Source organism: Lepidochelys kempii, chromosome 6, assembly GCF_965140265.1.
Source record: "Lepidochelys kempii isolate rLepKem1 chromosome 6, rLepKem1.hap2, whole genome shotgun sequence".
Taxonomy (NCBI): domain Eukaryota; kingdom Metazoa; phylum Chordata; order Testudines; family Cheloniidae; genus Lepidochelys; species Lepidochelys kempii.
Window position 1 is genome coordinate 35,787,317 of NC_133261.1, and position 27,880 is coordinate 35,815,196.

Genomic DNA, 27,880 nt, shown 5'->3' on the forward strand with positions numbered 1-27,880 from the left:
TACATCATTCTGTAAAGAGGATTCATTGTAGTTGCATCTGGAAAGAGATAGTAAAAGGAAGCTTTAAACTTTTTATATACCAAAAAGTGCCTTTAATTTAGTCTGGTTAGTAGACATGCTAAAAAAGAACCTTTGTTTTAAGATAAGAATTTATGCTTGTTTTAGATGAATATTCTCTTCAAAGAGCTGGTCATATGAGGTTCTAAGTGCCCTCAACTCTCATCTCACAGAAGGCAGTCAGCACTTGCAGGATAAAGCTGTAAAGGAATAGTCAGTCTCTAGTAAGTATTGTGACAAAAAAGTTACATAAAAATCTTGTGCCTCATTATTCACTCTGGCATTTGACCTCAAAGAACCCAGGTGCAAATTGTCAAATCAGTGATTAATTAATGTAGTTCTGGGTTACTGATTCTAAACTGGTTGTATCTTTTCAGGTTGCTCATACATATGACCAAAACCACTTGTAATGAACAAGTATTGTAATATGGAGTAGGGTTGGGAATACAAGAATATTCTCATTGATCTAGCATATCCTTGAGATTAGGGCAATATTCTCAAAAGTGCCTATTGACTTTTAATGGGATTTAGGCATTGATCACTAAATCACTGAGCTGCTTTTGAAAATTTTATCCCCACTCTTCCCTCAGTATGCTGTGTAACTCGTATTATCACACAGAAGTAAATATTATCTGGCATGGAGGGATAAACTGCCTGCCAGCTAGGCTAGTTTGTCACAAGCATTTAAAAATTGTCCCTTTATACATAAATTAAAGATACGGCATTTGGCATAAACTCCCAGAGATTTTTTTGTTGTTGTTTTGGTTTTTAATCTTCATTGTTAACATCTTTTTGAAGAAGGAAGAGGACTATGACAGGAATAGCTTCAGCTCTATTTTCTGTACATTATCTACAACCCAAATTTGATTACTGCTTTCCTATTTCTACTATTCAGTCTGTTGCACGGCCTATTAATCTATCACTATTCAGAAAGCTGTTTAAAGTATTATCCTTTAAGAAATCTCTTATACGTCATAGGAAGTATCTTCGTAGCTTTTATGAAACTTGAAAGTTCTTAGGTGTGCTTTAGTATTGTTTGTTACCAGTTATTAAAAAAAAAATCATAGTTCAGTGTACAGAATAAACTGGAGATGGAAAGAGGTAGGCTGCCTATACAAGTTAGAGAGGGAAGGAGAAATGGTGTTTACATACATTTTACTTATGGGGCCTGCATGGGAATCAAGTGTGCATGTGTAATGGGATGATATTCAGTTCATGGTGAAGGGATGAATGTTCTTTTAATCTCTGCTTTTACTCTAAGAGCCAGAAGAATGTTTTTGGTGAACTGTCTTTACTAGGAGAAGATATCAGATGATGTTGGAATTGGAAGATTCTTTGGTATGGGGCAGATCAGATACAGAATTAGGTTGCTAGAGGGAGGGATTGGCAAGAGGAAATTGGCAAGCAGTGAGAAGGAATAGGGCATGTGGGAATGAGGGAATCAGGTGGGAGGTAGGAGTGGCATTTTAAAATTGGGCAGTTAGGAGTAGGAATATCTTGCCCTGTCCCTTATACCATATTCCCTTTCCTTGGAGGTCCCTTCCTCCTCATAGTGAAGTGAACTCTTTAATACAAGCCGAGGACAGGGAGGCAGTTTATGAAGGGCTCCCCCACAAGCAAAATAACTTACTGTACAATTCACTCCCCAACAATCACCCTCATTATCCAAGTATTCCCTACACATTATTTCCTCTCACTTTCAGATTTGAATCCCCACCCCACACAATCAGTTCTGCCCCTAGAATACCAACTCCTGCCCTAAAAATATATCCTCTTCCCTGTTCTTCAAAATCAATCAATTTCCCCACCTCCCAACACACAATCACATTTTCTCCTCTAAGGTCCCAAGATCCTTTTCATCACCATGGGCTAAGCTGCTCTTCACAGCAGCCTAGCGTCTCTCTCCCTTAAGAGTCCTGCTTCCCCCAGATGGGGATGGTGGCTACTGTTGGTGCTCCAGCCCGGCTGGCCCAATGGGGCTGGCACTGTACACATAACAAAGAGTGTCCCTGTCTTGAGGAGGGAACTCAGAAGCATACATGTATAGGCTGGGTCTGGGCTACCTTCTTTTTGCTCTTATGAGGCCAAACTTCAGGCCTGGTTACACTCTTGTAAAAGGAGCAATAGTCCCTTCTTGCTGCATAGTTACTCTTGGCACCATTGATGCTAGAGCTATTCAGGCACAGTGTGAAGGGGCAGAGGCAGGGGGAAGAGCTGTTCGGGCATTTGGGAACTGAGCAACCCTATGTGGCTCCTGGATTCTCTGAATCCCACTGGGGCCACAGTGGCTGCTGCAGCCCTCAGTTGTTTCTCTTGTAGGGGTGTGGGGAAAGAAAGGGCTGGGAATATAGTGCATATATTACAAAAGGTTAAAACGGAAATGGTTCACCCTGGAAAGTAGTTCTCCCCATGCCTCACCCCCCAACTGCATTGGAGGGAGCGTTTCTTTAGCTTAGTGGCCCTTTGTTATTTACTGGCTGGCACTCTGATTTGGAGACCTGTAAGGGATGTGAAACACCCTTTAAAGTTCTTCGGAGGCTGCTTGCTGCATTCTTCAACATGGAAGAATCCGTATCTTCTCCTTTGAGTGCTTGTCAACAGGCGCATTCCACTAATGGTGCCCATGTGCCAGAGACAGATGTCTTTTGGCCAGTGAGTGTTGAGGCACTGAGCATGCTCAGTGCTTCCCCAACCACATCCTCAAGGACACAGGTGGGTTGGATTGCTATGTAGCCTCCGGTAAGGAAAGAGTTAGATTCTTTCTTCAGCATCTGGCATCTTCAACAGCCATGGAGCTCACTCATGCTGGCCCTGAGATTTGGCCTGTGGGTTACATAGTCTATCATAGCTCAGCCACATAGTACTAGCTGTGATGCAGGAGAGTTCTCTGATATAATTGTACTCTAGTTCTACCGTTAGACATTGCTCCAAATGGGTGACAGGACTGAAATCTGATGAGGTTCAATAAGGATAAGTGCAGGGTCCTGCACTTAGGACGGAAGAACCCAATGCACAGCTACAGACTAGGGACCGAATGGCTAGGCAGCAGTTCTGCGGAAAAGGACCTAGGGGTGACAGTGGACGAGAAGCTGGATATTAGTCAGCAGTGTGCCCTTGTTGCCAAGAAGGCCAATGGCATTTTGGGATGTATAAGTAGGGGCATAGCGAGCAGATCGAGGGACATGATCGTTCCCCTCTATTCGACATTGGTGAGGCCTCATCTGGAGTACTGTGTCCAGTTTTGGGCCCCACACTTCAAGAAGGATGTGGATAAATTGGAGAGAGTCCAGCGAAGGGCAACAAAAATGATTAGGGGACTGGAACACATGAGTTATGAGGAGAGGCTGAGGGAGCTGGGATTGTTTAGCCTGCAGAAGAGAAGAATGAGGGGGGATTTGATAGCTGCTTTCAACTACCTGAAAGGGGGTTCCAAAGAGGATGGCTCTAGACTGTTCTCAATGGTAGCAGATGACAGAACGAGGAGTAATGGTCTCAAGTTGCAGTGGGGAAGGTTTAGATTGGATATTAGGAAAAACTTTTTCACTAAGAGGGTGGTGAAACACTGGAATGCGTTACCTAGGGAGGTGGTAGAATCTCCTTCCTTAGAGGTTTTTAAGGTCAGGCTTGACAAAGCCCTGGCTGGGATGATTTAACTCTGAATTGGTCCTGCTTTGAGCAGGGGGTTGGACTAGATGACCTTCTGGGGTCCCTTCCAACCCTGATATTCTATGATTCTATGATTCTATGAAATACTTTGTAAAACCCTACAGCTGTTTTAAAAAAAATGCAACTCTGAAATATTTTATTGGTAGTTGCGGGAGAGGAGACTTGTTATTTGCCTGGTTAGGGAAGGGGAATAGTTACCAGACAGAAGGTGAGTGGTGGATTGTACCTGATTCAGATACTACTTTGCAATTGTTAGCATTTAAAAAATGTACTCAGTTTGACCCTTCACTGTCTTGGAAAAATGTATAAAATAAGTGTATAAACTAAATGCAGTTAGATAATTATTTGCATTGGGTTTGCAAATGCGTAAAACCTGAGGTCCAAGTTAGCACAAATAATAATGGGGTACAAAACATTGACAAATTTTACATTTCCTGCAGTTCCACATAATGTTTAAAGATGGTAGTAAATGTAACGATAGTCAATAGGTAATAAACCCCTGCTATGTGATAAGGATATAATCGTTTTGTAACTCTGTCCCATGGCATATATCAGGAGCCAGAAAATAAAGAGCAGTCTCTTACCAGAACTCTGATGTGTCACACCTTTATTACAGTAAATTATACTGCACTTAAGCAATACAAACAACCATTTCCTCCTGTCGCGTCTTGATTTAAGAATTTATATTAGGTTTTCCCCCCAGTTGTGACATTGCTCCTTGTTCTTGGTTCTTCCAGCAAAGTTCACTTTTTCAAAGGGAAGGGAGCATCTGACATTAATGCAATTAGACCTTAAAAATGATAACTGCCTGACACTTAAACCTTCAGGGGTATGATATAAGACTTCTTCAACCGAAAGGTACATTCAGAGGATACTTTTATTAACCCAATAAAGGTACAAGGATATATCAGAAATATACATTTCCATAAGCATTTGGTCCTAAATTCTCTCTGTATGTTCTTTTCTAATTAAAGTGTGACTCTCTTAAATCCCATTTCAGGTTCTGAAGTGAAAAGAGAGTTTTGTGTATTGATTTGCTTCTGTTCTGTTGAGATTATTTAAATATTTTTCTCAAAGGAATGATAAAATATTTACAGCTCCACTGGAACAATTGAATGCTTTTTACCCAGAGGAAAGGAGTCTTTTTCATCTCTGTCAGAGCCATGAGGATTTCACTATTTCCTTCCTTTAAATTCCTCACTGACCTTCTGGCTGAGAAGGAATGATTGAGATTTAAGAATCCATCAAACTTCTCTTATTGGCTACCTAATGTTATTGGTCTGTCTAGGTAATTTTATGGCCCTCACATCACCAGAGTATTTCAGGCCTTGTCTTCACTGAAAATTTTCTGCGCAGTAAAGTAGCTTCCTGCATTGTAACTTCCGAGGTGTACACACTGCCAAGCCACTTAGTGCGCAGAAACTGCACAGTTGCAGTGCTGTAAAAATAAACTGTCCTGACGAGAGACGTACAGCTTTCTGCACTGGGGGTACAGTGCCATGGTGCCAGTGTAGACACCCTGGTTGATTACAGCACTGCAGTTGGCCTCCGGGAGGTGTCCTACAATGCCTGTTCTCGCCTCTCTGGTCATTGGTTTGAACTGTACTGCCCTACCCTCAGGTGACCAACCATCATTCCCACCCCATACATTCCTTTGGAACTTTGAAAGTCCCCTTCCTGTTTGCTCAGTGATGCATGCAGTGGCCTCAGCGCATCTTTCCCGGTGGCCATGCCTGCTCTACACACCAGGCGATCCCCTGCTTGGAGCAATGCTGAGCTGCTGGACCTCATCGGCATTTGGGGAGAGGAGGCTGTCCAGTCCCAGCTGCGCTCCAGCCGTAGGAATTATGATACCTATGGACAGATTTCATGATGCATGACAGAAAGGGCCATGACCGACCAGGACACACTGCAGTGCAGGGTCAAAGTGAAGGAGCTGCAGAACACCTACCACGAAGCGCGGGAGACAAACCACTGCTTCAGTGCTGCACCCACGAGCTGCCTGTTCTACAAAGGGCTGGACGCAATACTCTGTGGCGACCCCACCTCCACTGCAAAGGCCACCATGGATATTTTGGTGGCTCACGTGCCAGTCGAAAGTGGACCGAGCCAGGAGGAGGAAATCTTGGACGAGGATGTGCTGGGGGAGGGGGATCCAGAGGCAGAGGACGACTCAGAGGTCAGAGATGCATTCAGCCAACAGCTCTTCTCTACCCCAGAGGAGACTAGCCACTCACAGCTGTCGGATCTTGGTGAAGCGCAAACTGGAGAGGAGGCCCCTGGTATGTGGAATTGATTTTGGAAATTGCTGAAGCAAGTTGTTGGGGGAGTAGGGTTGCAGAAAGCAGACTTGTGTCTGTATGATGCGTGTACCACTACATCCCTAGTTTGAGCGGTGGAACAGGGTGTAGATTGACTTCCTCACTTCACAGGAATCTGCCTCAGAGATCTCCAGGAAACTCTCATGGAGATGCTGGGCAATCTGCTGACGCAGGTTCTTTGGTAGAGCTGCTTTGTTTCTTGCCCCATTAAGGGTAACTTTCCCACGCCACTGTGCCATCACTGGGGAGGCAGAGGGACCATTGCTGCACACAAGTGAACCGCATAAGGGCCAGGGCGGAAGCCGCAGTCTTGGAGAAGACCCTCTCTTGATTCCCTGCTCACCCTCAGCAGCAGATATCTTCCATATAAACACAGCCTGTGGAAAATGTGGGGACAGGAATGATTATAAGGCCCCTCCGCCCCCACAGTGCTGGCTGTACCCAAGAGCCACATGCCCAGTGTACAGTAGGGTCCGGGAACACTGATTTCCCCCCATTTTGGAGGCCTTGTGGCTCATGTGCGCTTGCCTGGGGTCAGCCAGTTAGCGACAGGTATGTGAATAGTAGCTGTGTTTTAAATCAGTGGTCTGTATATACTTAAATACTGCTTCTGTAAAATGTTGCATTTTGGCTTCACAGAGATGATCTTGGGAACCCAGCCTCCCTCTTTGTTATCGCTGGCTGAATGGCTGCCCAGAATGAGAAAGTGGTCACCAAGAACTAAGGAGGACTTTCTGTGTGATGTCAAGATGCGCTCCATGGCTGAAAAAACAAGAATTGAAGGAGTGACAGGACAGTGAGAAGAGGGACCTAAGAGAGAATGCAGCGTGCTAGAACAAAGCCATGGAGCGGCAAGTGGACACGTTACAGGAGATACTAACACTGCAAACCAAGTAGCTCCGTGCCCGCCCTCCCCTGCAGCCGCTGTTGCAAAACTCTTTCCCATGCACCCTGCCCCAGACAGCACCAACACAGTCTTATTAACCTCCTGGCTCCAGCCTGTACCCGCTGCATTCAATTCCTGTCTCGTCACAGTTCAGCCCTGCGGACTCCCAGTACCCACTGCACTCAACTCCCATCCCTCTGCAGTTTAGCCCTACTGAAGTACAGTACCCGCTGCACTGTACTCCAAAGGAGAAGGTTGGACATGATACCTGGACATACACAAATCTTTAACTGTCCTGGGACCCTACCTCCTCCTAGGACCCTCCCTTCCCATCCCTGTCAGTGCTGATGTGTTTTTTTGTTTGTCTCTCTCCTCTGGTTGTTGTTTTTTAATAAAAGAATTGTGTTGATTTGAAAGCAATCTTTATTCCATTAATTGAAAGCAAACTGAGCCCTGCAAAGCAACAGGCAATTTTCTTCACCTTCATAGTGCATTGTCTGTACCAATAACAATCACCTCCTAGCATTACAAGCACTGCACATCCGAGCGCAGCAACAAATATTAGTGGCTTTCAGCCTCAAATTGCTGCCTCAAGGCATTCCTGATCATTATGGCCCTGCACTGCGTCCCTCTAATAGCCCTGGTCTCTGGCTCTTCAATTTCAGCCTCCAGATGCTGAGCCTCAGCGGTCCAGCCCTGAGTGAAGCTTTCACCCATCCCTTCACAAATATTATGGAGTGTAAAGCACGCGGCTATAAGCATAGGAATATTGTCATCAGCCAGGTCCAGCCTCCCATATAGGTAGCACCAGTGGGCCTTTAAACGGCCAAAAGGACATTCAACAGTCATTCTGCACTTGCTGAGCCTGTTGTTGAACCGCTCCTTACTACTGTGAAGGTGCTCCGTGTATGGCTTCCTAAGTCACTGCATTAAGGGGTAGGCAGGCTCTCCCAGGATCACAATGGCCATTTCAACTTCCTCTATGGTGATGATCTGGTCTGGGAAGAAAGTCCCTGCTTGCAGCTTCCTGAACAGGCCAGTGTTCCCAAAGATGCATGCGGCATGCACCTTTCTGGACCAGCCTGTGTTAATGTGTGTGAAATGCCCACGGTGATCCACAAACGGCTGGAGAACCATTGAGAAATACCCCTGGCGATTAATGTACTCAGTGGCTAGGTGGTATGGTGGAATATGCATTGGAATTGGAATATGCATACCATCTATCCCCACTCCGCAGTTAGGGAAGCCCATTTCTGCAAAGCCATCCACAATGTCATGCACATTGCCCAGAGTTACGGTCCGTCACAGCAGGATGCAATTAATGGCCCTGCACACTTCCATCAACACGAGTCCAGCGGTCGACTTTCCCACTCCGAACTGGTTAGTGACCGATCGATAGCAGTCTGGAGTAGCCAGCTTCCACAGTGCAATCACCACGCACTTCTCCAATGACAGGGCAGCTCTCATTATCGTGTCCTTGTGCCGCAGGGCTGGGGCGAGCTCATCACGCAGTCCCATGAATGTGGCTTTACTCATCCGAAAGTTCTGCAGCCACTGCTCGTCATCCCAGAAGAGCACCCACAGTAATTTCCCGAGCCCAAAAGCAGCATTCCACTGTGGTCAGCACCTCCATGAATGCCACAAGCAATCTTGTGTCATAGCTACATCAATGTTGCACTCCTCTTGCCTTTACAGTTTAAGGAATAACTCCACTGCCACTCGTGACGTGTTAGCGAGAGCGAGCAGCATATTGGTCAACAGTGTGGGATCCATTCCTGCAGCCCGAAGAGGGAGAGTGTGCAGTACACAAACCGTTGAAAGATGGTGCCAAATGCAGATGGAAGCACAGGGATTGCTGCGATGCGAAGCAATGCATCACGGGTCATTGGGACAGGACATTGGGATTAACTGGCATTTACTTCATGTATAATTGTTTTTAAAATGTCAAAATGTGTATAAAATGTATATATTTGATTGTATTCCTCTCCCGCCGCGTGCCCCCCCCCCCAATTCTTTGTATATTGCTTTCCTTCTTAGGGCCCAATCATGCAAACTCTTATGCCCTTGACTAATATGCATCTTTAGGCATGTGAATTGTCCCACTAAATTCATTGTCCCACTCATATGTGTAAAGGTACTCATATGCATAAGTGTTTGCAGGATTAGAAGGGCTAGCTAAGGCCTAGTCTACACACAGTTTTTGTACTGGTATAGCTGTTTGTTCAGTATGTGTAAGTCCTTCTCAGGAGCATCCTCCTATTCAGAAATAAACTATGCCAGTATAAGCACTTCAATACTGGTATAACTGCATCCACAATAGGGGAGTTGTACTGTGTTAACTATACTGGTATAGTTAAAGTAGTACAACTTTTGTGTGTAGACACTAAACATAAGATTTTAAGCTCTTTGGAGCAGCGACCACGATTCAGATTCTCAGTTTGTGTAAATTGTCATAGCTCAGTTGAAGTCAATGGAGCTACGACAATTTATATCAGCTGAGGATCTGGCCCTGTGTTTTCCTATGTGTTTTTACTATGCCTAGTACAATGGAACCATAAACTCTGTTGCAGCTTCTGGGTACTACTATAAGATAAATATAAAATACTCAATAATAAATTATATGATATGGCCCTCTGTTGTATGTATTTTGGATTTCATCCCTCTACAATTTAGAATTTAAAAATATAATTTGTACTTTCTTTATTATACAGGATATTGATTTTTGTTTCTTGTTTTGAATATTAGTGCCCAGAACAGCATGACCCAGGATTAAAGATCTAGAATAGATGGTAAACAGCGTGCTGACAAAATTCACAGATATTAAATGGGAAGAATTGCAAATGCCACTCAGGACGGGGACATAATACAAAGGTACTTATGTTAGAAGCATACCCAGAAAATAAAATGAGATTAGTACATCTAAGGAAAAATAATCTGAAGCACAGATATTCAATGGGAAGGAGAAACTTGGAACAGTAATTTTAAAAAGAATATCTAGAAGTGATAACGACCAAGCAATGTGATGAGTTTGCATATGATATGGCAGCCTAAAAGACTGATGCAGTTCTGAGCTGCATATGCAGAAGTGTTATGTCCTGAAGGAGGGAGGAAACAGGACCCTTTTTGGTGTGACTACACCTGTCTGGACTATTGCATTCATTTCTGGTCCCCTCCTTAACCAAAAGGTGTTGACGAATTGGAGGGAGTTCAGAGAATTGCAACAAAGTTATTGGGGAAGGGACTGACTTGTGAGGAAAGATTAGAAGACCTAACGGCCAAATTTGTAAAGGTATTTGGGCATCTAAAGATGCAGATATGTGGTTGCGGGATTTTCAGCAGTGTCTAACTCCTATTGGTGCCTAACTCCTATTGATTTCAATGGGAGTTAGGTGCCTAGGCACTTTTGAAAATCCTGCTAGACACCTATCTGTACCTATATGTTTAAAAATCTGGCCCTCAATCTGTATAGTATGTATAAGAGATGGCTAAAGGGGGACAAACATAATAATAGTGAAAACCCCAAGAAGATAGAGGAATTATTTAGGGTTTTACATACACTAAGAAAAATTATTATTAACAGCTAGTGAAATAATTACTGTGATTGCTTAGATTTGTTTACCTTGTGTTGGGAAATTGTTTAATATTTTTTAATTACTAATACAAAATGCTGATTTCCATTTTATGTTAAATCATTATTACTGTATTCTTTTTAAAAAGGAATAGAACATCTTAACTCTATATTATAGTCATAGTATCTGTTGATGTTAGTCAGAGCAATAATTATTTTAAATTATTCTGACTCATTAACTTTTATCTTGACTTCATGTTGATTCCTCATATGAGTAAGAGTTACAGGATCAGATCCTAAGATGCATAAAGGTAAGAAATAAAGGCTTTATAAAACTACTAGAAAATCTCAACAACCATGTAACTATTTTGTACTACAGTACTGAGTAAAATTAAGGATTTCTGTGAAAGTTAGACGCCTTCTCTATACTCAGCACATTCCAAATGTGTGGAATTCTGTCTGAAGTATTTTAAGTTTCAACACCAAGAACTTGTGAGTCAGAAGGCTAGATCCTCTGGTGCAAGTGAGCTGCGTTTGGTGCAAGACAGAGGAAGAGGTGAGGATTTTTTTAAGCTATCTTAATAGTTGTTTGATTGCAGGGTTGGGCCAATACTTGGAATAAATTAGAGCAATCTATGATCAAGATCTGGAAAAATAAGAATTTTGCTGCTATTACACAGTATGTGCTTTTCTGCACAGCTTGTAGGGTTCAGATTTTATCTGAAACATCAGTAATTCTAGCACTAACAGTTTTAGTCAAGGCTGTGTAGTTATGACAGGATAGTCTATTGCTCAATGAAAACAGGGTCATCGCTTATAGCAATGTGTAAAATGTCAGGCAGCTGTTTAGATTATGCATCTTAACTTGCTTTTCAAGCATAACCACTGTAAAGCATAGCATTTTGTTTTATTTTCTTTCATTACATTAGTCATCAGGGTTGAGAGTTGTCCTGCTTTACTCTACTTGCTTCTGATTCTCACTTGTGCAATTTGGCTCTTCAGCTGTTCTTTTTTGGAAACTGTTTTTTTTCTCACCATTTTAACCAGTTTTAAGTCCATGGTGGCTGCTGTGGACTGGACACCATCCAAACCTTGGTTGAGCTCCTCTAATTTAGCCATAAGTGGTTTTAGGAACAGTGGCTGACCTTGTAAGTGCAAAAAACCTTGACAAGAGTCCCATCGGCGGTGCTGCCTGGCTAAGGCAGGCTAGTTCCTACCTGTTCTGACACCACGCTGCGCCCCAGAAGCAGCCAGCAGCAGGTCCAGCTCCTAGGCAGTGCGGCCATGGGGCTCTATACACTGCTCCCACCCTGAACACCGGCTCCGCCGGCCAATGGGGGCAGGGGGTGTGCCTGCGGGCAAGAGTTGCACAGAGCCATTTGTACACCTCCGCCTAGGAGCCAGACCTGCTGCTTGCTGCTTCCGGGGCGCAGCGCGGTCCACAGTGCCAGGACAAGCAGGAAGCCTACCTTAGCACCCCCACTGCGCCACTGACTGGGAGCTGACTGATGTAAGCCCATGCCCCAATCCCCTGACCCAGCCCGGAGCCCCCCCCCCACCCGGAGCCCCTTCCTGCACCCCAAACCCCTCATCCCTCGCCCCACCCTAGAGCCTGCACCCCCAGCCCAGAGCCCTGACCCCTCCCACACCCCAACCCCCAGCCCTGAGGCCCCCCCAAACCCAGAGCCCCCTCCTGCACACCAAACCCCTTATCCCTGGCCCCACCTCAGAGCCTGCACCCCCAGCCCAGAGCCCTGATCCCCTCCCGCACCCCAACCCTCTGCTCCAGCCCTGAGCCTCCCCCAAACCCAGAGCCCCCTTCTACACCCCAAACCCCTTATTCCTGGTACCACCCCCGAGTCTGCACCCCAGCCCAGAGCCCTGACCCCCTTCCACACCCCAAACCCCTCATCCCCAGCTCCATTGAGTCGTGGGCATCAACAATTTTCTTCAACTGGGTCGCCAGAAAAAAAGTTTGAAAACCACTAGTTTAGGCCATTCACTCTATGGTGCCTTTGCTGAGGCTGTCAACAGGGGTGCAAACAGTGGTAGTAGCTTTTCTGATGTGGAATGTATCCACTAGAGCAAGAGTGTCAAAATTTATTCTGTGGAGAAGGCCAAATTCCATTTTGAATTATGATTCCTGGGCCAACGTATATAAATTTAGGACTACATAGTCTCCTGAGTCTCACTGGAAGGGGAGGTCTGCACAAAGTACAGTGTCTCTATATACGACTAACATGTAATAACGAACCTTCCATTATCAGTATTTGATTAGTACATCATTGTCTCATTCAGCCTCACTCAGTGGAAAAATAAGCTTTCTTTTAGGACCACTGCTATTTCTCCCCTTTATTTCTCTCCCTTTCTCACCATTCTTTATCTTTTCCCTCTCACTCATCCATATTTTTTGGATCTCCCCTCTGTTTTTCCTGCAGCAATTGCCAATTATTCACCACATTCCCTCTGCTATTCAGCAATTAAATAGTTAATAATTAGGCTTTAAATTAAAAATACCTCAGTGGAACTGATGGGGTTTGAGACCATTTATACCTCTACAAGCCATTATTCCAGACTGCCTGCAGACTCAGGAAGGCAACAATGCATTGGTTACACTTGGGCCAAATTTGGAAGGGGAACTTTGCAACTGTGAGGGCTATAAACTTATTTCTTATTTCAATTGAAAACTTAAATTCTGCAGAATCTGAAAATGTCATGCACGTAAGATCTGGCTTATGGACTAGGTGTTTGGCCTCTGCACAAAGAACTGCACTGCGCCTCCTATTTCTTATTTCTCCCTCAAAAAAGAGCCTACATGACTTGCCCTTTCCTTTGGCCCTTGTGAGTCATGATGATCAGACCTTTTCTGTAAAGTGAATTTGAATATCTTGTTCAAAGTTATTACAGTGTAATTTTACACTATTTTAACACAATGCACTGGCTATTTGTGGCAAGAACAGTCTTTATTGACTGGAGCATGAATAAAAAATGGGAAAGAAAAATACAAGACTTTTTATGGGATTCTTCAATTTAACAAAGGTATCATCATATGGAGAAACAATGCTGTTCTATTTAAGCATATTGTTGTTGTTGTTTTTTCACTCTGACATCCAAAAATCCAAAGAGCTTGTGTTTTACACCCATTTGACGAACTCTTCACTTCTTTGTTTGCAGTTACAGGTTTTTCTGCATTCTCTATGGGGGAAAATCTTAGAACATAAGATCATGCTTGTGGCTGAACTTTTAAAGTGGATGAGCAAACTTAGTAATGACAGCAAACCCATGATCTAGGAAGCATGTCGAGCAGAATTTACCAAGATGTTATTGTCTATATCAATCTTTGTTTTATCCAGTATTGTGATGATTTAAAAGCTGTTTAATCCAATACTGCTAAAGGTTTCTTAGCAGTTAATATAGATTATTTTTTAAAACTTCCTTTTACTTTGAGAAGGTAATACTGACAGGATGGGCAGAAACAGGATCAGAAAGTGAAGCAAGGAGAATTGTGTTGATTTGCAGTGTATTTTTTGAATTTGATAAAATGATTCTTGTCTTAGTGAAACTGGACTTTGGAAAGTGATTACATTTCTCACAATTTACACCAAACAACCCCCCCCCCCCGCCAAAAAAAACCAAACCAACATTGTCAGTGAAAATGAGAAGATGAGATTCTTTGCTTGGCAAAGAAACAAATGAAAAAGTGATTGCTTTAAAAAAAATTAATAAAATCATTCACTGATCTACAGGCATAAGGGAATGTAAATATGTTGGGTTGGATCCTGGGATCTGGCTGAGGAACACTTGATACAAGTTAGGAGTGGGGGATGGTACACAGGTGACTGTAAACCAACTTTGAACTCCCCCAATCTTGGGACCATTAGCATGCTCCAATTTGCACCAGTGCCAGCAGCCCTAAAATGATACTCCAGCAGCCAGAGATCATCAGGCCCCTATGCTATCTACAGGAGGGTGTGGCATAGGAGCTGTAGGCAGGAAGGTAGGCTGTTTTAAACACAAATATCAGCACGCAATACCCCCCACCTATCAAGAACAGATTAAACTAATGGCCTAATGAATGGAGACAATGCTACCTCACTTCCTAGCACAGGATTTTCCCTTTTAATAGTACTTTAAATATATATATGTTAACAGGCAATTTTTATTTTGTTGTTGTTGATAGTTTACCTTCATATTAGCCCAAAGTTTCCATAGCCCAAAGATTGTCCTCTGGAGGCTCTCTGTGGTTTAACACCACCTGTACTGTACCTTTTGGTAAATAAAGAGAGTACTTCAGCTCTCAGCACACTAAAGAACATGAGAAGTATGTAAAAGTTTGATATTTTATGGAAGCGTTCCTGTTTATGATTTACAAAAGGAATAATTACCCTCTCATATTCTAGTGAATTTATCTGCTCTACTGGCAAAGGAGGCTTTGTCTACACGCATTTTGTGCACCATTTAACTAAATCGGTTTCTAAAACTATTTAATTAAATTGAAGCAACTCCCTCCCTAACATGGACACACTTAAATTGGTTTATGTGTCTTAAATTGGTTTAGTTTATGTCAGTTACAAAATGGCATAAGATGAACTGCTTTAAGATGCTCTAAAACAGATATAATGGTGACCCACCCAAAGTTGCACCCATTTATCTAAACGGGAGAAAAAAATCACACATTTTGTTTGACCTGTGCAGCTCTGCATGGGAAAGAGAGTCCCACTTCCTGAGAAAAGAAAAGGAGTACTTGTGGCACCTTAGAGACTAACCAATTTATTTGAGCATGAGCTTTCGTGAGCTACAGCTCACTTCATCGGATGAAGCTCACGAAAGCTCATGCTCAAATAAATTGGTTAGTCTCTAAGGTGCCACAAGTACTCCTTTTCTTTTTGCGAATACAGACTAACACGGCTGTTACTCTGAAACCACTTCCTGAGCTGGTTGATTGACAAACTGATGCTCCAATGGGAAGCCTCTGTTCTTGGAGTTGTCAGTTAGTGGCAGTTGTTTTGGCCCAAAGGGGAGAGAGGTTCAGAACATCTCTAGAGAGAAGAAACAGCAATTAAAGGAAAAGAAGAAATAGAAGAAAGGCATAAGAAAAGAGAAGGAAGAAAGAAGCCATGTACATTGACCAGTGCTGGCCCTAGGATACAGTGGCCTCACCACCGACTTTTGTGGGATCTCAGGCCTCCACAATCACAGGTGATACTGAATAGAAGAGGAATAGGGGCTCAGACCCTACGCTGATAGGCGCCCAATGAGAACCTGGATATGGATAGATACATAGCATAGAAGGATAGGTCCTGTTTAGAAAAAAAGAGTTCTTGAGCCTTTGAGATCTGCTGTTGTCCTATCATTTAAAGTCAGGGAATATACTATATTCCTGGTTTTAAAAAGACACGTTTTCTTTATGCTATTTTTTGGTCACATAATAAAGGGAAACCTTGGGGACAGAACTGCAGGGTGCAGGCAAGATGGAAATCTCAGGCTTTTAAATTTTTCCACTGTGCATAGGTGCATCCTAGGGGCATTCAAATGTTGTGCTTGTATATGGTGCCTCTTTAGGCCTGCTCCCTATTGCTGAAATGGCTTCCTGCAAAGCCCCAGTCCAGCCAGTAGTTTGTGCTATAGTAAGTCTTCCCACCTTCCACTTGCTGGCTGCCTCTGCTGAGGGGGAAGCTGCCAGGAAGGCAGCAGTGCTTGCTGCACATAACTTAGAGCTAATCACCAAGACTGTCTGCTTATCAAGCCCACATCCTCAGGTCAGGCCAAACCAGGAGGGGCTGCAGTGGGAGAGGGGCCTGAGACAGGAAATGGCAGGCAATGCGGGGATGTCAAAGTGGGAAGCCAAGCAGAGTAGGGGCAGGAGTCTGATAGGGGGCCTACTGAGCTGAAACTGAAATGGGTGGGACTGGACTACATGTAATAGAGTGTGCATGGGGAAGGAGGGGGGGGAAGCTGGTTGGTCTGTGGTGGAGGTCTCTTGCTGTTAGGGAGAGCAGTGCTGAAAGTAACCAAAGAAGTTCACATACAGTTGGAGGAACTCACACCGTAAGGGTATGTCTTCACTAGCAACGTTAAAGCGGTGTGGCGGAGCTCTCCCAGCACTGTAAAAAAACCAGCTCTGCGAGGGGAATAACTTGCTGGTGCACTGTCTACACTGCCACTTTACAGCGCTGGAACTTGCAGCACTCATGGGGGGGTCTTCACAATCCGAGCAAAAAAGTTGCAGCGCTGTAAAGTGCCAGTGTAGACAGGGCCTAAGATATCTTCCTCAGACCACCTCGCTCTATATCACCAGCTCCTAGCCTAGTGAAAGGTGAAATTATTATAATTGGTAAAATAGAAAACTACTTACAAGTAATGTAGTTGAATTTCCTAATTGCTGAAAAGAGCAGTGGTAAGAGATGTATTTAATCCTGTGTGTGTGTGTGTGAAGAGGGTCCAAGAGTGACAGTCCCAGGAGAGGTGACAATGGCTGTCCCATTTCTGTGAATGGATCCAGTAAAGTTGCCAAGTGTTATCTGGCTTTCGAGAGCTTGTGAGGCAGCAGAGCCTGCAGACAATCCTGTTCTTGCAGTGGCCATGGGTCTTACCTAGGAGATTAGACAGCTGTTTACTTTCCTTTCACAGGGCAGCCAGGTGAAATGGTGGTGGCTTCCAGATGGAGAAGTCGGGGCAAAGCTTTCCTGCTCTCTGTGTTATGCTCCCACTTATATGGCAAAGTAACAATGGCACCCCGAGTTGGTGTGGCAGGGGAAAGGGGAAAGAGGATGAGTAAGAGTTGTTAAAGGAGCCAGCTCCAATGTACCAGTGAAATGGCTCTTTGGGAGGAAGAGGCTGAGGACAGTATTCAGTTAGGCTTATAAAAAACTGAAAATGAGAGGTAGAAAAGTGTTTAAAGTTTATGGTTTTAAGTTAAGGTTTCTGTTACTAGGATCCACCATTGCCTGGAATCATATCAAACAGCAAACAACTGGAGCATCTGGATAAGTACACATTTTAATTTCCCTTTTCTCTGTAGGCTGGGTCTAGTGTGTTTAATTCATTGTCTCCTAAACTTTTAGAAGCAAATCCTTCCCGTTTCTCTGGGTGCAGAGGTCCCTCATGCAGCAGAATAGGTTTGATTTTGCTCTTCCAGGGATAACGAAAGCAGGATTTGGGGATGCCACTCGAGGGGTAAAAAACAGACAGACAGACAGACATCAATTTTAATGGGGGCTGTCTACATGCTATCATGTGGAACTGGATAAGGGCCAAAAGATCTGCTAGATAAATTCTGTATGCTTTTCATCTTACCAAAAGGATGAAGGGGCACTGGGACTGTCACAGCTACTCTAGCCATTAGCATCAGCCACAGAATGACTCTTTAACCTGAAGGATGGGGGGAAGAAATGTGTATTGTCTTGAAAATAAGGAGAAGTTGATGATAGGTCACAGGACCTAGACTAAGCCAGCTCTGGATTATTCTAGCTTTCTCTGACTGGGAAAACAAAGTTGGTCAGTACAGCTTTGCTCAAAAGATTAGTTTTAGTTAATATAATTTCATTAAGTGATAAAGGACCGATACTTGATTGCATTATCAGTCCAGCAAGGGCTGATAGAGATGAAGTGGAGGGCCAAAGTCAAAGCGGTCACAGAGAGGTCAGTCTGTGGCAAACGGAATGCAGAGTATATAACACGTTCATTGTGAGGTGATTCTCTGGTTTATGAGTAAGAAGTTCTTACTAAACGAGGGCTGCAAGTCAACCAATCAGAATACTGTGCCTGATGTCCCAGTGTTCTGAGAGGTTTGCAATATTTATAAGTCAAAGTAATTTGCATTTCTTTAAATAGTTAAGCTTAAATTTAAAAAAAATGGATTTTTTTAAAAATTGGGTTAAGAGCCACTAGCCCTCCATGATGCACCCTAAAAGAGCAAATCAGGGCACAAGCCTACCATTTCCCCTCCCTGATAGGCCATCCTTAATTCAAAGGTTTACTTACGCCACAAGTGGAAATGGGTTAAGTGGCTCTGCTGTATTGCCAACCTCAAATGTTCAAATTCATGAATCAGGTCTCAAATATCATGAGAAAAGTTTACAAATCATTTGTTTTTTTTATGGCAAACAATTTTTTTTTAAAAAAAGCTGAGATTGTTACATAACACTTGCTCTCAGATCATGCTGTAGTTTCACATCTTGTCTTATAGGACCATAAAATTTAGTATTTGTTTAACAGATTATGTCTGTTCCACTTGTACTTAAGCACTCTGTACCATTTTGCACAGCTGAAGATCTAGCAATTATGTTCTTTTTAATGTGGGGCATTTTGCTGTAAAACAATAAACATACTTACTCTGTGCTGAAACTAAAAAAATCACATTACTGCTGGACCTGAAATCACCATCACAAAAGTTACCAATATATACGTCAACCAAATATGCATATCTGGGGTAGAGGGAACCAGTATATTGGATTTGTCGATTTCGAGCGTTAGTAGAAAAGATGATCTAGCGTCAATCTTCCGTTTCTTCTTCTTCTGATATTCACAGAAGAGAAGCTTTTTTTAAAAAAAAAAAAAAGTCTGCTTAGATTTTAGCTTTCTCAACACTGCCAGTCTTTACAAGCAGTCGTGCAGTGACAGACTTTAAAAGAAGAATTAAAGGGGCTCATACACTGTCTTTGTTCTTAACGAGGCAGAGATGAAACTCCCCGCCGCTAACGGCTCTCAGCAAAGTGGCATTTTACTTGGGGCTGGGGGTGTCTGTCGGCCTTCTTCGACTTCCGATCCTGCCACGTGTGCAGAGCCGAGAAGCTCACTTGGAAGCGCTCTCTAGAAAAGGGGAGCGAGCAATATATTTTTTGTTTGCCGCCGCGTGAGACACGCAGGTTTGGCTGGCTGGAGGCGATTCCTGCCAGGGGGTGGGTGGGCAGCTCGTCTCCTTGCAATCGCGACGGGCTCAACTCACTGCAGGGCAAACGGACTCCTTTCCGCAGGGCGCCGGGGCAGGAGCGCACTGACCAGCAGCACGCCACGCCTCTGCTCACAGGAGCGCCACCGCAACGAACTGCGTGTGCAGCGGGGCGAGTGGGGTGCAGGCCGCCGGCCGGGGCTGTGCCCTGCCTCCAGCGCGACAGCACAGCGGCTTTCCGCTCCCTGCCCGCGGCGTGTTGTACAGTGAAAGGGGCAGTTCCCGCTCGATGCGCGGGGTTGTGCGATGGAGAGCTGGAGCCGTATCCCAGCGGCGCGGGAGGAGCCTGGCAGCCTGCCTGGCCACCCCGCGCTCGTACTGGCAGCAGAGCCCTCTCCACCTTTCCTACACGAGCCTGGAGAGAACGGTGCCCCCCGCATGGTGCGGGGCCCCGGGGCGAGGGGCCCGCCCCCCGGATGGTGCGGTCGGAGGAGCAGCCCTGGCGACTCACTGCCGGGGTCACAACTCATACTCGGCCTAGCGCGCTGTTCGCTCTACCCCAGGGCCATCGCCGCCCCCTGCGGCACCCCCCTGCGGCCGCCCAGCTCTGCCGCTCGCCGGAATGGAGGCACCTGGCTACCGCCGGCGGCATCTCCACGCCCCCCACCCCCAACGGAAGGAGACGTCTCCAGCCCCGCCCTTTCCAGCGCCCCATTCGCGCCAAACGAACGTATGACGTATGTTCTGCGTGGCCTGGCCTCCGTCTTCCTTGTTTTCAAACTGAGTGGGCGTGTGTGATTGGCTGGCGTAGGGGCCACGAGACTAACGGTCGCGGGAAAGCCGCGGAGTCTGAACGGCAAGAGCTGGGCTACCCTGGGCAGCGCTAGCGAGTAGGTCCGCGCGGAGCCTGGGGTGGCGCCTACTCTGCGCCGATAGTGGCAGAGCTGGGGAGCGGTCGGCGTGGGAGCGGCCGCGTCTCCCCGTCAGCGGGGCCCGTGCGGAGCCGGGAGCGGCTCGGAGCCCTGGTCCCGCCATGAGCTTCGTGAGCCTGCAGCAGGCCGCGGCGCGGCGCGTCTCGGTCCGGCGGGCGGCCGCCCCGATCCGGCAGAAGCTGCTGTTCCCGGCCGGCAGCAGCGACTGCGAGGAGGAGGACGAGGAGGAGGAAGGGGGCAGCAGCGGCAACAGCACCGGCGAGGACTCAGCCTTCCAGGAGGCGGACTCGCCGCTCTCGGCAGCCCGCACTCCGGCGCGGGGCGAGCCGCCGCCGCTGGAAGAGGAGGAGATGGAGCCGGCGGGCTCCGCGCTGCCTGGGGATGAGGAGGACTCATGGGAGGAGGAGGGCTTCGGCTCGTCCCCGGTCAAGTCGCCCGGAGCCTACTTCATGGCCGGCTCGCCCTCGCCGCCACTCAAGGGCCGCCGGTGTTGCGGGGAGTCGCCGACGCATTTCACTGCAGGCGGGTACCGGGTCCGCAGCGAGGAGCCCCGCTCCCCCCTGCTCGAGTGCCCCGGCACCCCACCCCACAAGACCTTCCGCAAGCTGCGCCTCTTCGACACACCGCACACGCCCAAGGTGAGGGGCCGGGCTCGGGGTGGGGATGGTGCCCTGCGGAGCGGCTGGGGCTGCTCGTGGCACAGCTCCCCTTCGGTTCTTGGTCCCTTAAAGGGCGGCTGGTTGTAACTTGTAGCACGTGTGTGCCCCGTGCTCCGACACAGGGCGTGGCGCGGTCTGTGCTCAGGATTCCCGGAGGAGCTGCCTGCGGTGCTGGGTCTCGCCTGGTCCTCCAGCTCGTCAAAGCACTGTACACATTGGGTCCCGCACGCCCCTTGCTGTGGGCCAGATCTGCAGTATCCACTCCTTTGCTTGTGGTGTCTGTGCGATATGGGGGAAGGGTAGTGAGGGGCCTGGCTTTGTGGCTCTTTGTACAGGAGGGGTAGTCAGTAGGCCAGGGGTGGGCAAACAATGGCCCCGGGGGGTGTATCCGGACCTTCAGATATTTTAATCTGTCCCTTGAGCTCCCACCGTGGAGCAGGGTCCAGGGCTTGCCCTGATCTGGTCCTGCACGGCTCCTGGAAGCAGCTGGGATGTTCCCCCTTGTCCCCTACACATAGGGGCAGCCAGGGGCTCTGCACGCTGTCCCTGCAGCTCCCATTTGCCTGGAACTGCAGCTAATGGGGGCTGTAGAGGCGGCGCCCAGAGCTGCCTGGCTGCTCCCTCTGCACAGGAGATGGAGAGGGGACATGCTGCTGCTTCTGGGAGCTGCTTGAGGTAAGCGCCACCCAGAGCCTGCACCCCTGCTCCAGCCCTGAACCCCCATCTGTCCTCTGAACCCCTCGGTCCCACCCCAGAGCACCCTACTTCACACCCATCCCGTCAGCCACATCCCCCACCCAGAGGGGCGCCCCCCCCATACACCCCAACTTTCTGCTCCAGCCTGGAATCCTCTCCCACACCCTGAACTCATTTTTGGCCCTACCCCAGAGCCTGCACCTCTATCCGGAGCCCTCACCCCCTCCCCTACCCCAATCCCCAATTTCGTGACCATTCACGTCCCACCATACAATTTCCATACCCAGATGTGGCCTTCGGGCCAAAAAGTTTGCCCACCCCTGTAGTAGGCGGATCATGGGCATGATTTCCAGATGCTTTTGAATGGGTTGTGAAACCTCTTTATTCACTTATTATTGTGGTGGTGGTGTGAAAAATTGTTTCTCTAGAGTCTGATTTCAGAGTAGCAGCCGTGTTAGTCTGTATTCACAAAAAGAAAAGGAGTACTTGTGGCACCTTAGAGACTAAGGAATTTATTTGAGCATAAGCTTTCGTGAGCTACAGCTCACTTCTTCGATCCGATGAAGTGAGCTGTAGCTCACGAAAGCTTATGCTCAAATAAATTCCTTAGTCTCTAAGGTGCCACAAGTACTACTTCTCTCGAGTCTGGATCTTGACTATACCTTGACCAAGAAATTTGGACCTTGTATTACAGTAAAGATCCCTGCCTAATATGGGCTAGAACCAGCCCACCTCCCTGAGAGAAAATACTCTAGGGCAGTGCTACTCAAAGTGGTGGTCCGCGGACCGGTGCCAGTCCACGAGCCATCGGCTGCCAGTCTGTGCGCACGTTGGGGAAAAAAACGCCGGTCCCCCACATCAGATAGCTTGAGAAGCACTGCTCTAGGGCGCTAGAACTCTGTTTACTGGAAGAGCAATGTGGTTGGCAGACACAAAATGTTGGATGTCCGGAGGGTGGTGGGTTAGAAGTATTAATACATTTGTGTTACACTTCCACTTATTTCAAACTTGTTGGTCTTGTTTGGTAGATTTGTAATGAGAACTAACAATACTCACAACAGAGACCAGGTGGGCAAAGTAATATCCTTTATTGGACCAAGTTCTGTTGGTGAGTGAGAAGTTTTCTAGCCTCACAGAGCTCCTCTTCAGGTCTGGGAAAGGTACTCTGAGCTAAATTAAAGGTGGAAAGGGTTGTTCTGAAGAATTATTCTACCTTGAATATGTGCTAACTACTTAAAGCTAAACAATCCTTTCCACCACTGTTCCCTCTAAGTTGTGCGCACACACATGGCAAAACCTGCACGCACAAAAATGTGCACAGAAGCACAATTTGCACAGAAGAAATTTTTTGCACACACGGCCTGTCAAAAATTAGAGGGAACATTGCTTTCCATCACCTTGCATTTAGCTGTGATCCTCAGAGTACCTTTCCCAGACCTGAAGAGGAGTTCTGTGTAGCTGGAAAGCTTGGTCTCTCTCACCAGCAAAAGTTGGTTCAATAAGACACCTCACCTACCTTTGTCTCTAATATCCTGAGACCGACATGGCTACAATTACTCTGTATAATACAGTTGGTGTAAGGATAATGATAGATTCCTTTCCTTTTAAGCGTAAGGAGTGAATTAGAACAGAAAATGGTGTTTTACAAACTCTTCCAGCAACATCTGGCTCCTTAAATATAGAACTGCACCAGCAGAGGATAGCTGATGCAATTTGACAGGGAACCTAAACAAAAATAAACGAACAAAACATAATGCCCCATTTCATTCCTCTGTCTGGGATTAAAAACAAAGTTGTCATCTATGTTACCAGTGCCACTGCCCATTCTAGAGCAATCCTTACATAACATACTTGGTTTGCCTGTAACAAAAAAAAAAAGTTGGCATCTTTTCCAGGTCCTGCCCACAAATTGTCCGTTAAGATTATGTAACAGATTAATCTGGTCTGTTTGGTACTTTTTAAAATTCATATTTTGAAGTAGATGATCAGCCTTGCCTGTTGGTTTGCCACTATTTTATTAAACGTCAGAAGAGTTTTCCAGTCTCACTTTTTGATCTTAAAATTGTAGTTCAGTAACTGACTTGTCAATTTAGTTTGATTACTTTGTCATTATAAATATGTGTGAGCTGTTAAATGGATCCAGTTTAATCCAATGTAGATTTTTTTAAAAAGTAGGTTTTGTAAAACAAGTTCTAAGAGTAAAAGGCATATTTTCAGTACTTCTAAACACTGCAGTGGACATATATATTGAAGTGATGCTCAATCTTTCAGTCATGGTTATCTGAATTTTATGTGATGCGTTTAAATGTTCTATCACCTTGTCTCCATGTTTGTTTGACAGCACCATGTAGTTTGTTTCCATTGTTTCTGTTTTGTGGGTATTTGATACATGAGCGAAACTTTGCTTGTGGGGGGTGAATGGGGAAGACCTAGAATTTATAAACTACAAATGGCTAGGGGGACTTGGGACTGCTGAAATATGATCAATTTAAAAAGAATATGTAAGCTGTTTCAAACTTTTAAAACAATTATTCCCATACCAGACTTCCAAACCAGCTGTTGCTGCTTCAATACATGGAAATCTGAAAACTATTTATTTGGAAACATACTGTATAAGTATGAAATTGGCTAGTCTTCTAATTTTCTATGCTAAAAACTAATAAGTATATATATGTATATAAGTAATTAAAAGTATGTATACTTATATATGTATATAAGTAATTAAAAGTAAATAGTCTTACTTGATTTATTAATTATTGATAAGTACACTTGGAAAAAACACTTTTAATCTGAAAATGTCTCTAATGGTAACAGTAGATTGATCAATCATGTAATTAATACGATTACATAGCATGTAAGTGTGACTTAAGTGTCAATGCTTGCTTATATCAAATACAACAGGAAACATGCTTAGTGGGTGATATATGCCATTGAACTCTGATGTGTTTGAAAACTCAGAATGAGAGAGCATGCATGTGCCTGCACAGGTCAATTCTAGGGATTGCAGGTCATGACAGGCACTGGTTGAAGCCTTGGCAACTTGGCTATAACCTGTTCTCCAGTCTTTCATCTTCCCACCTCTCCCCTGCAAAGGAGGTTTGATTAATATATTTGACTGGTAGATTGCCCTCAGCTTCCAAAAATATTAGAGTTGGGGTTATGGAGAGAGTGGTTTTACTTCATTTTCAATAGGTGACCTTTCTTCACTGTGAAAACCTCTTGGATTAAGGTAAATTCTGTTATGGTATTTGTGTATAAAATGAACTTTTCAATTCTGAATATTTAGAGGACACCCATATATTTTGTGCATTTCTAGTGTCCCATTAGTATAGAACTGAGCACTAGTACTGCTAATCTTAGATGTATAGGGACTAACTTTTTTATAGAAGGCAGAAGAACATGAGAATTTTATAGGCAAGTCATAACAGGGCTTTATTGTGCTGCTGTGTAGCTGAGCCAATAATGTGTGGTAATTTAGTGTTTAGTGGCTCAGAGTTTAGCATGTTTCTATATAGTCATGCTTCATGGTTTTTTCTGTTGAAAGAGAATCGTGTTAATTGTTCCATCCTTCTGTATGGTCTTATCCTGACTAAAATGTGGTCACTTTTAGTCGCCAGGCTTGAAAATGATTAAAATGTTAAGCAATTGCCAGAATAAAGATAAACACTGTTAGTACTAAAGCTTAAAAATTCATATCCAAATGATTTACATGGGACAAATTCATTCCTATTAAGCAGCTCTTATGCTAATTAAACAGTAGTCATCATTAATAATAACTTTCTGGAAAACATAGCTGAACATGCCCAGTTATGAGTAGGGCCCTACCAAATTCGCGATCAATCTTGGTCAACTTCGGTCATAGGATTTAAAAAGATAAAAATCAGAGCTTAAGATATTTACTGTGAAATTTCAGATTTGTTATAAGCGGGGGGGGGGGTCCTGACCCAAAAGGGAGTCATAGGGGAGTCGAAAGGCTATTATAGTGGGTTGCATTTTTGCCACCCTTTTGTGCTATTGCTGGCGGTGGCACTGTCTTCAGAGCTGGGCGGCCGGTGAACAGTGGCTGCTGGCCAGGCGCCCAGCTCTGAAGGCAGCACCGCCGCCACCACCAGCAATGCGGAAGAGAGTTGGCATGGTATAGGAGGGCCTTGGGGTGGGGGGAGGGCAGGGCCAGCCTTATGGGTGCTGTGGTTGTTGGGGAGGTTTCTGTGGTCACACACCCGCCTCCACACACAGCAGGCCCAAGGCCCTTTTAACTCCTGAGCACCAGAGCGATGTGCCTGGAGCCAGGGATGGGCAGGGATGGTGGTGCACTGGCCAAGGGCTCCTACTGTATGCCAGGCTCCAGCTGCTGGTCCTGGTGGGTTGGTGAAAGAAGGGACTTCCTCTTCCCCTGCATGGGCTGCTCCCTGGGCTGGGTCAGACCCATCTCCAGGAACATTCCCCAGCTTCAGGAAGCTCTGCGGCTGCTGACTGGGACCCCAGCTCTGATGGCAGTGCTGCCGCCAGCAGCAGTGCAGACATAAGGGTGTCATGGTATGGTATTGCCACCTTTACTTCTGCACTGCTGCTGGCTGCGGCACTGCCATCAGAGCTGGGTGGGCGGCCAGCATATGCCGCTCTCCAGTCGCCCAGCCCTGAAGGCAGCACAGAAGTAAAGGTGGCAATACTGTGATGTGACCCCCAATTTGAGAAATGCCAGTCTTCCCTGTGAAATCTGTATAGAATAAAAGACCAGATTTCACAGCCTGTGATGTGTTTTTCGTGGTGGTGAATTTGGTAGGGTCCTAGTTATGAGTATCTAAAGTACTGATGAGCCTTTTTGGTTTTTTTGTAGAGTTTACTTTCCAAAGCTCAAGGAATGGGCTCCAGCTCAGTTAAACTCCGTGTAGGATCCCTCTTCATGAATGTTGGGAAGTCCGAAAAGCAGGATGCTGTTATGAGACGGACACCTCATGTGAACATTAATCCCTTTACTCCAGATTCGCTGTTCCTTCAGACTTCAGCTGGACAGTGTCGTAGAAGAAAGAGAACACATTGGAATGAGTGAGTAACTCATACTTCTTTATCAAGCTTATTTTAAACTATTTTTAGTTGTAAAAAAAAAAAATCGTATTGCTAAATTTTCTAGGAAATCTCTTGTTAGTTTTTTCCCCTAAAATCAACAGATGCAAAATTTTACATTCTGAATTTAATAGCAGTAGGTATCTTCAAGGTGAATGACACCCAGAAATATATTTTCTGGGTTACGCTGGGGTTCAATGTGATGTGCATGACCATAATCTGCAGTGGGATTTGTCAGATGGAAGGTAAAATCGGTTTAGAGAATCCTTGGATTAGGAGAAGAATTAACAGGTGAACCATGTTGTCCAGACACGGATTTGAGTTAGGATGGGAAACCAGCAACTGTACAATGAGTCAAGTAGTAGTAATGGTTGTCTTGATTCTGCTAGATAGAAACCAGAAAGGGGGGGGGGGGTGATAGGATGGACATTTAGCAGTGGGCATCAGCTGCAGCTGTTAATCTTCTAGAAACAAGAGACAAATATATGCAAGAAAGCTACATTTTGTAGGTGGGTATTACTTTGTGTGATTTCACATTCCAGACTTTTTGTTTTGGTTTTCCATTAGCTTGGCTTTGATAGAATGTAAAAATTGGAATTCTTATTGTCTGTCTTTAAGATCATCAAGACTTATTTTTTCAATAAATAAATATATTATGAATGTAACTTTCAGCTCTTGTGGGGAGGACATGGAAGCAAGTGACGGAGAGCTTGAAGATGAAACTATCAGACCTGCCAAGGTAACACGCTTATAGCTTTGTGTTTAATTAGTAGTGTGTATTTGCAAACCTAAGTCTGTCTTTTTTCTTTTTTAATCACTGCAGCGGATCACAATAACAGAAAGTAATATGAAGTCACGGTATGAAACAGAATTTCATGAATTGGAGAAGATTGGGTCTGGAGAATTTGGTTCCGTGTTTAAATGTGTAAAAAGACTTGATGGCTGTATCTATGCTATAAAACGGTCCAAGAAGCCCTTAGCTGGCTCAGTTGATGAGTGAGTATGTGTGTTATTTTACTTAAAGCTAGATACTAACTCTTGGTTGCCTTTTTACTTTTTTGCTTCTCACACATGAAGTGTTCTGGTGTACACATTAAAATGAGACTTTCAGGATGAATATAAGTTTGCAAGTGTTTATCTG

At 45.2% G+C, this 27,880-nt stretch overlaps 1 protein-coding gene and 1 long non-coding RNA gene across 4 annotated transcripts in view; one reads left to right on the forward strand and one right to left on the reverse strand.

Moving 5' to 3' along the window:
* On the reverse strand, nucleotides 1–20,062 carry LOC140912690 (uncharacterized). Its single transcript, XR_012159351.1, has 3 exons — nucleotides 18,833–20,062; nucleotides 14,684–14,764; nucleotides 1–37 (listed from the first exon to the last, which is right to left on the reverse strand). It is a non-coding gene; the product is annotated as an uncharacterized lncRNA (long non-coding RNA).
* The window catches only part of WEE1 (WEE1 G2 checkpoint kinase), a 26,958-nt gene continuing 10,110 nt past the window's right edge, over nucleotides 11,033–27,880 (forward strand). Inside the window, exons 1-4 of one of the 3 annotated variants that reach the window (XM_073347549.1) lie at nucleotides 11,033–11,054; nucleotides 26,513–26,721; nucleotides 27,412–27,478; nucleotides 27,563–27,735. In XM_073347549.1, coding sequence (XP_073203650.1) covers nucleotides 26,537–26,721; nucleotides 27,412–27,478; nucleotides 27,563–27,735 — 425 coding nt within the window. In that variant the 5' untranslated portion in view covers nucleotides 11,033–11,054; nucleotides 26,513–26,536. Of the gene's footprint in view, nucleotides 11,055–19,607; nucleotides 20,959–26,512; nucleotides 26,722–27,411; nucleotides 27,479–27,562; nucleotides 27,736–27,880 lie in introns of those variants that run through there. The other 2 variants (XM_073347548.1, XM_073347547.1) reach the window with 2 other exon arrangements.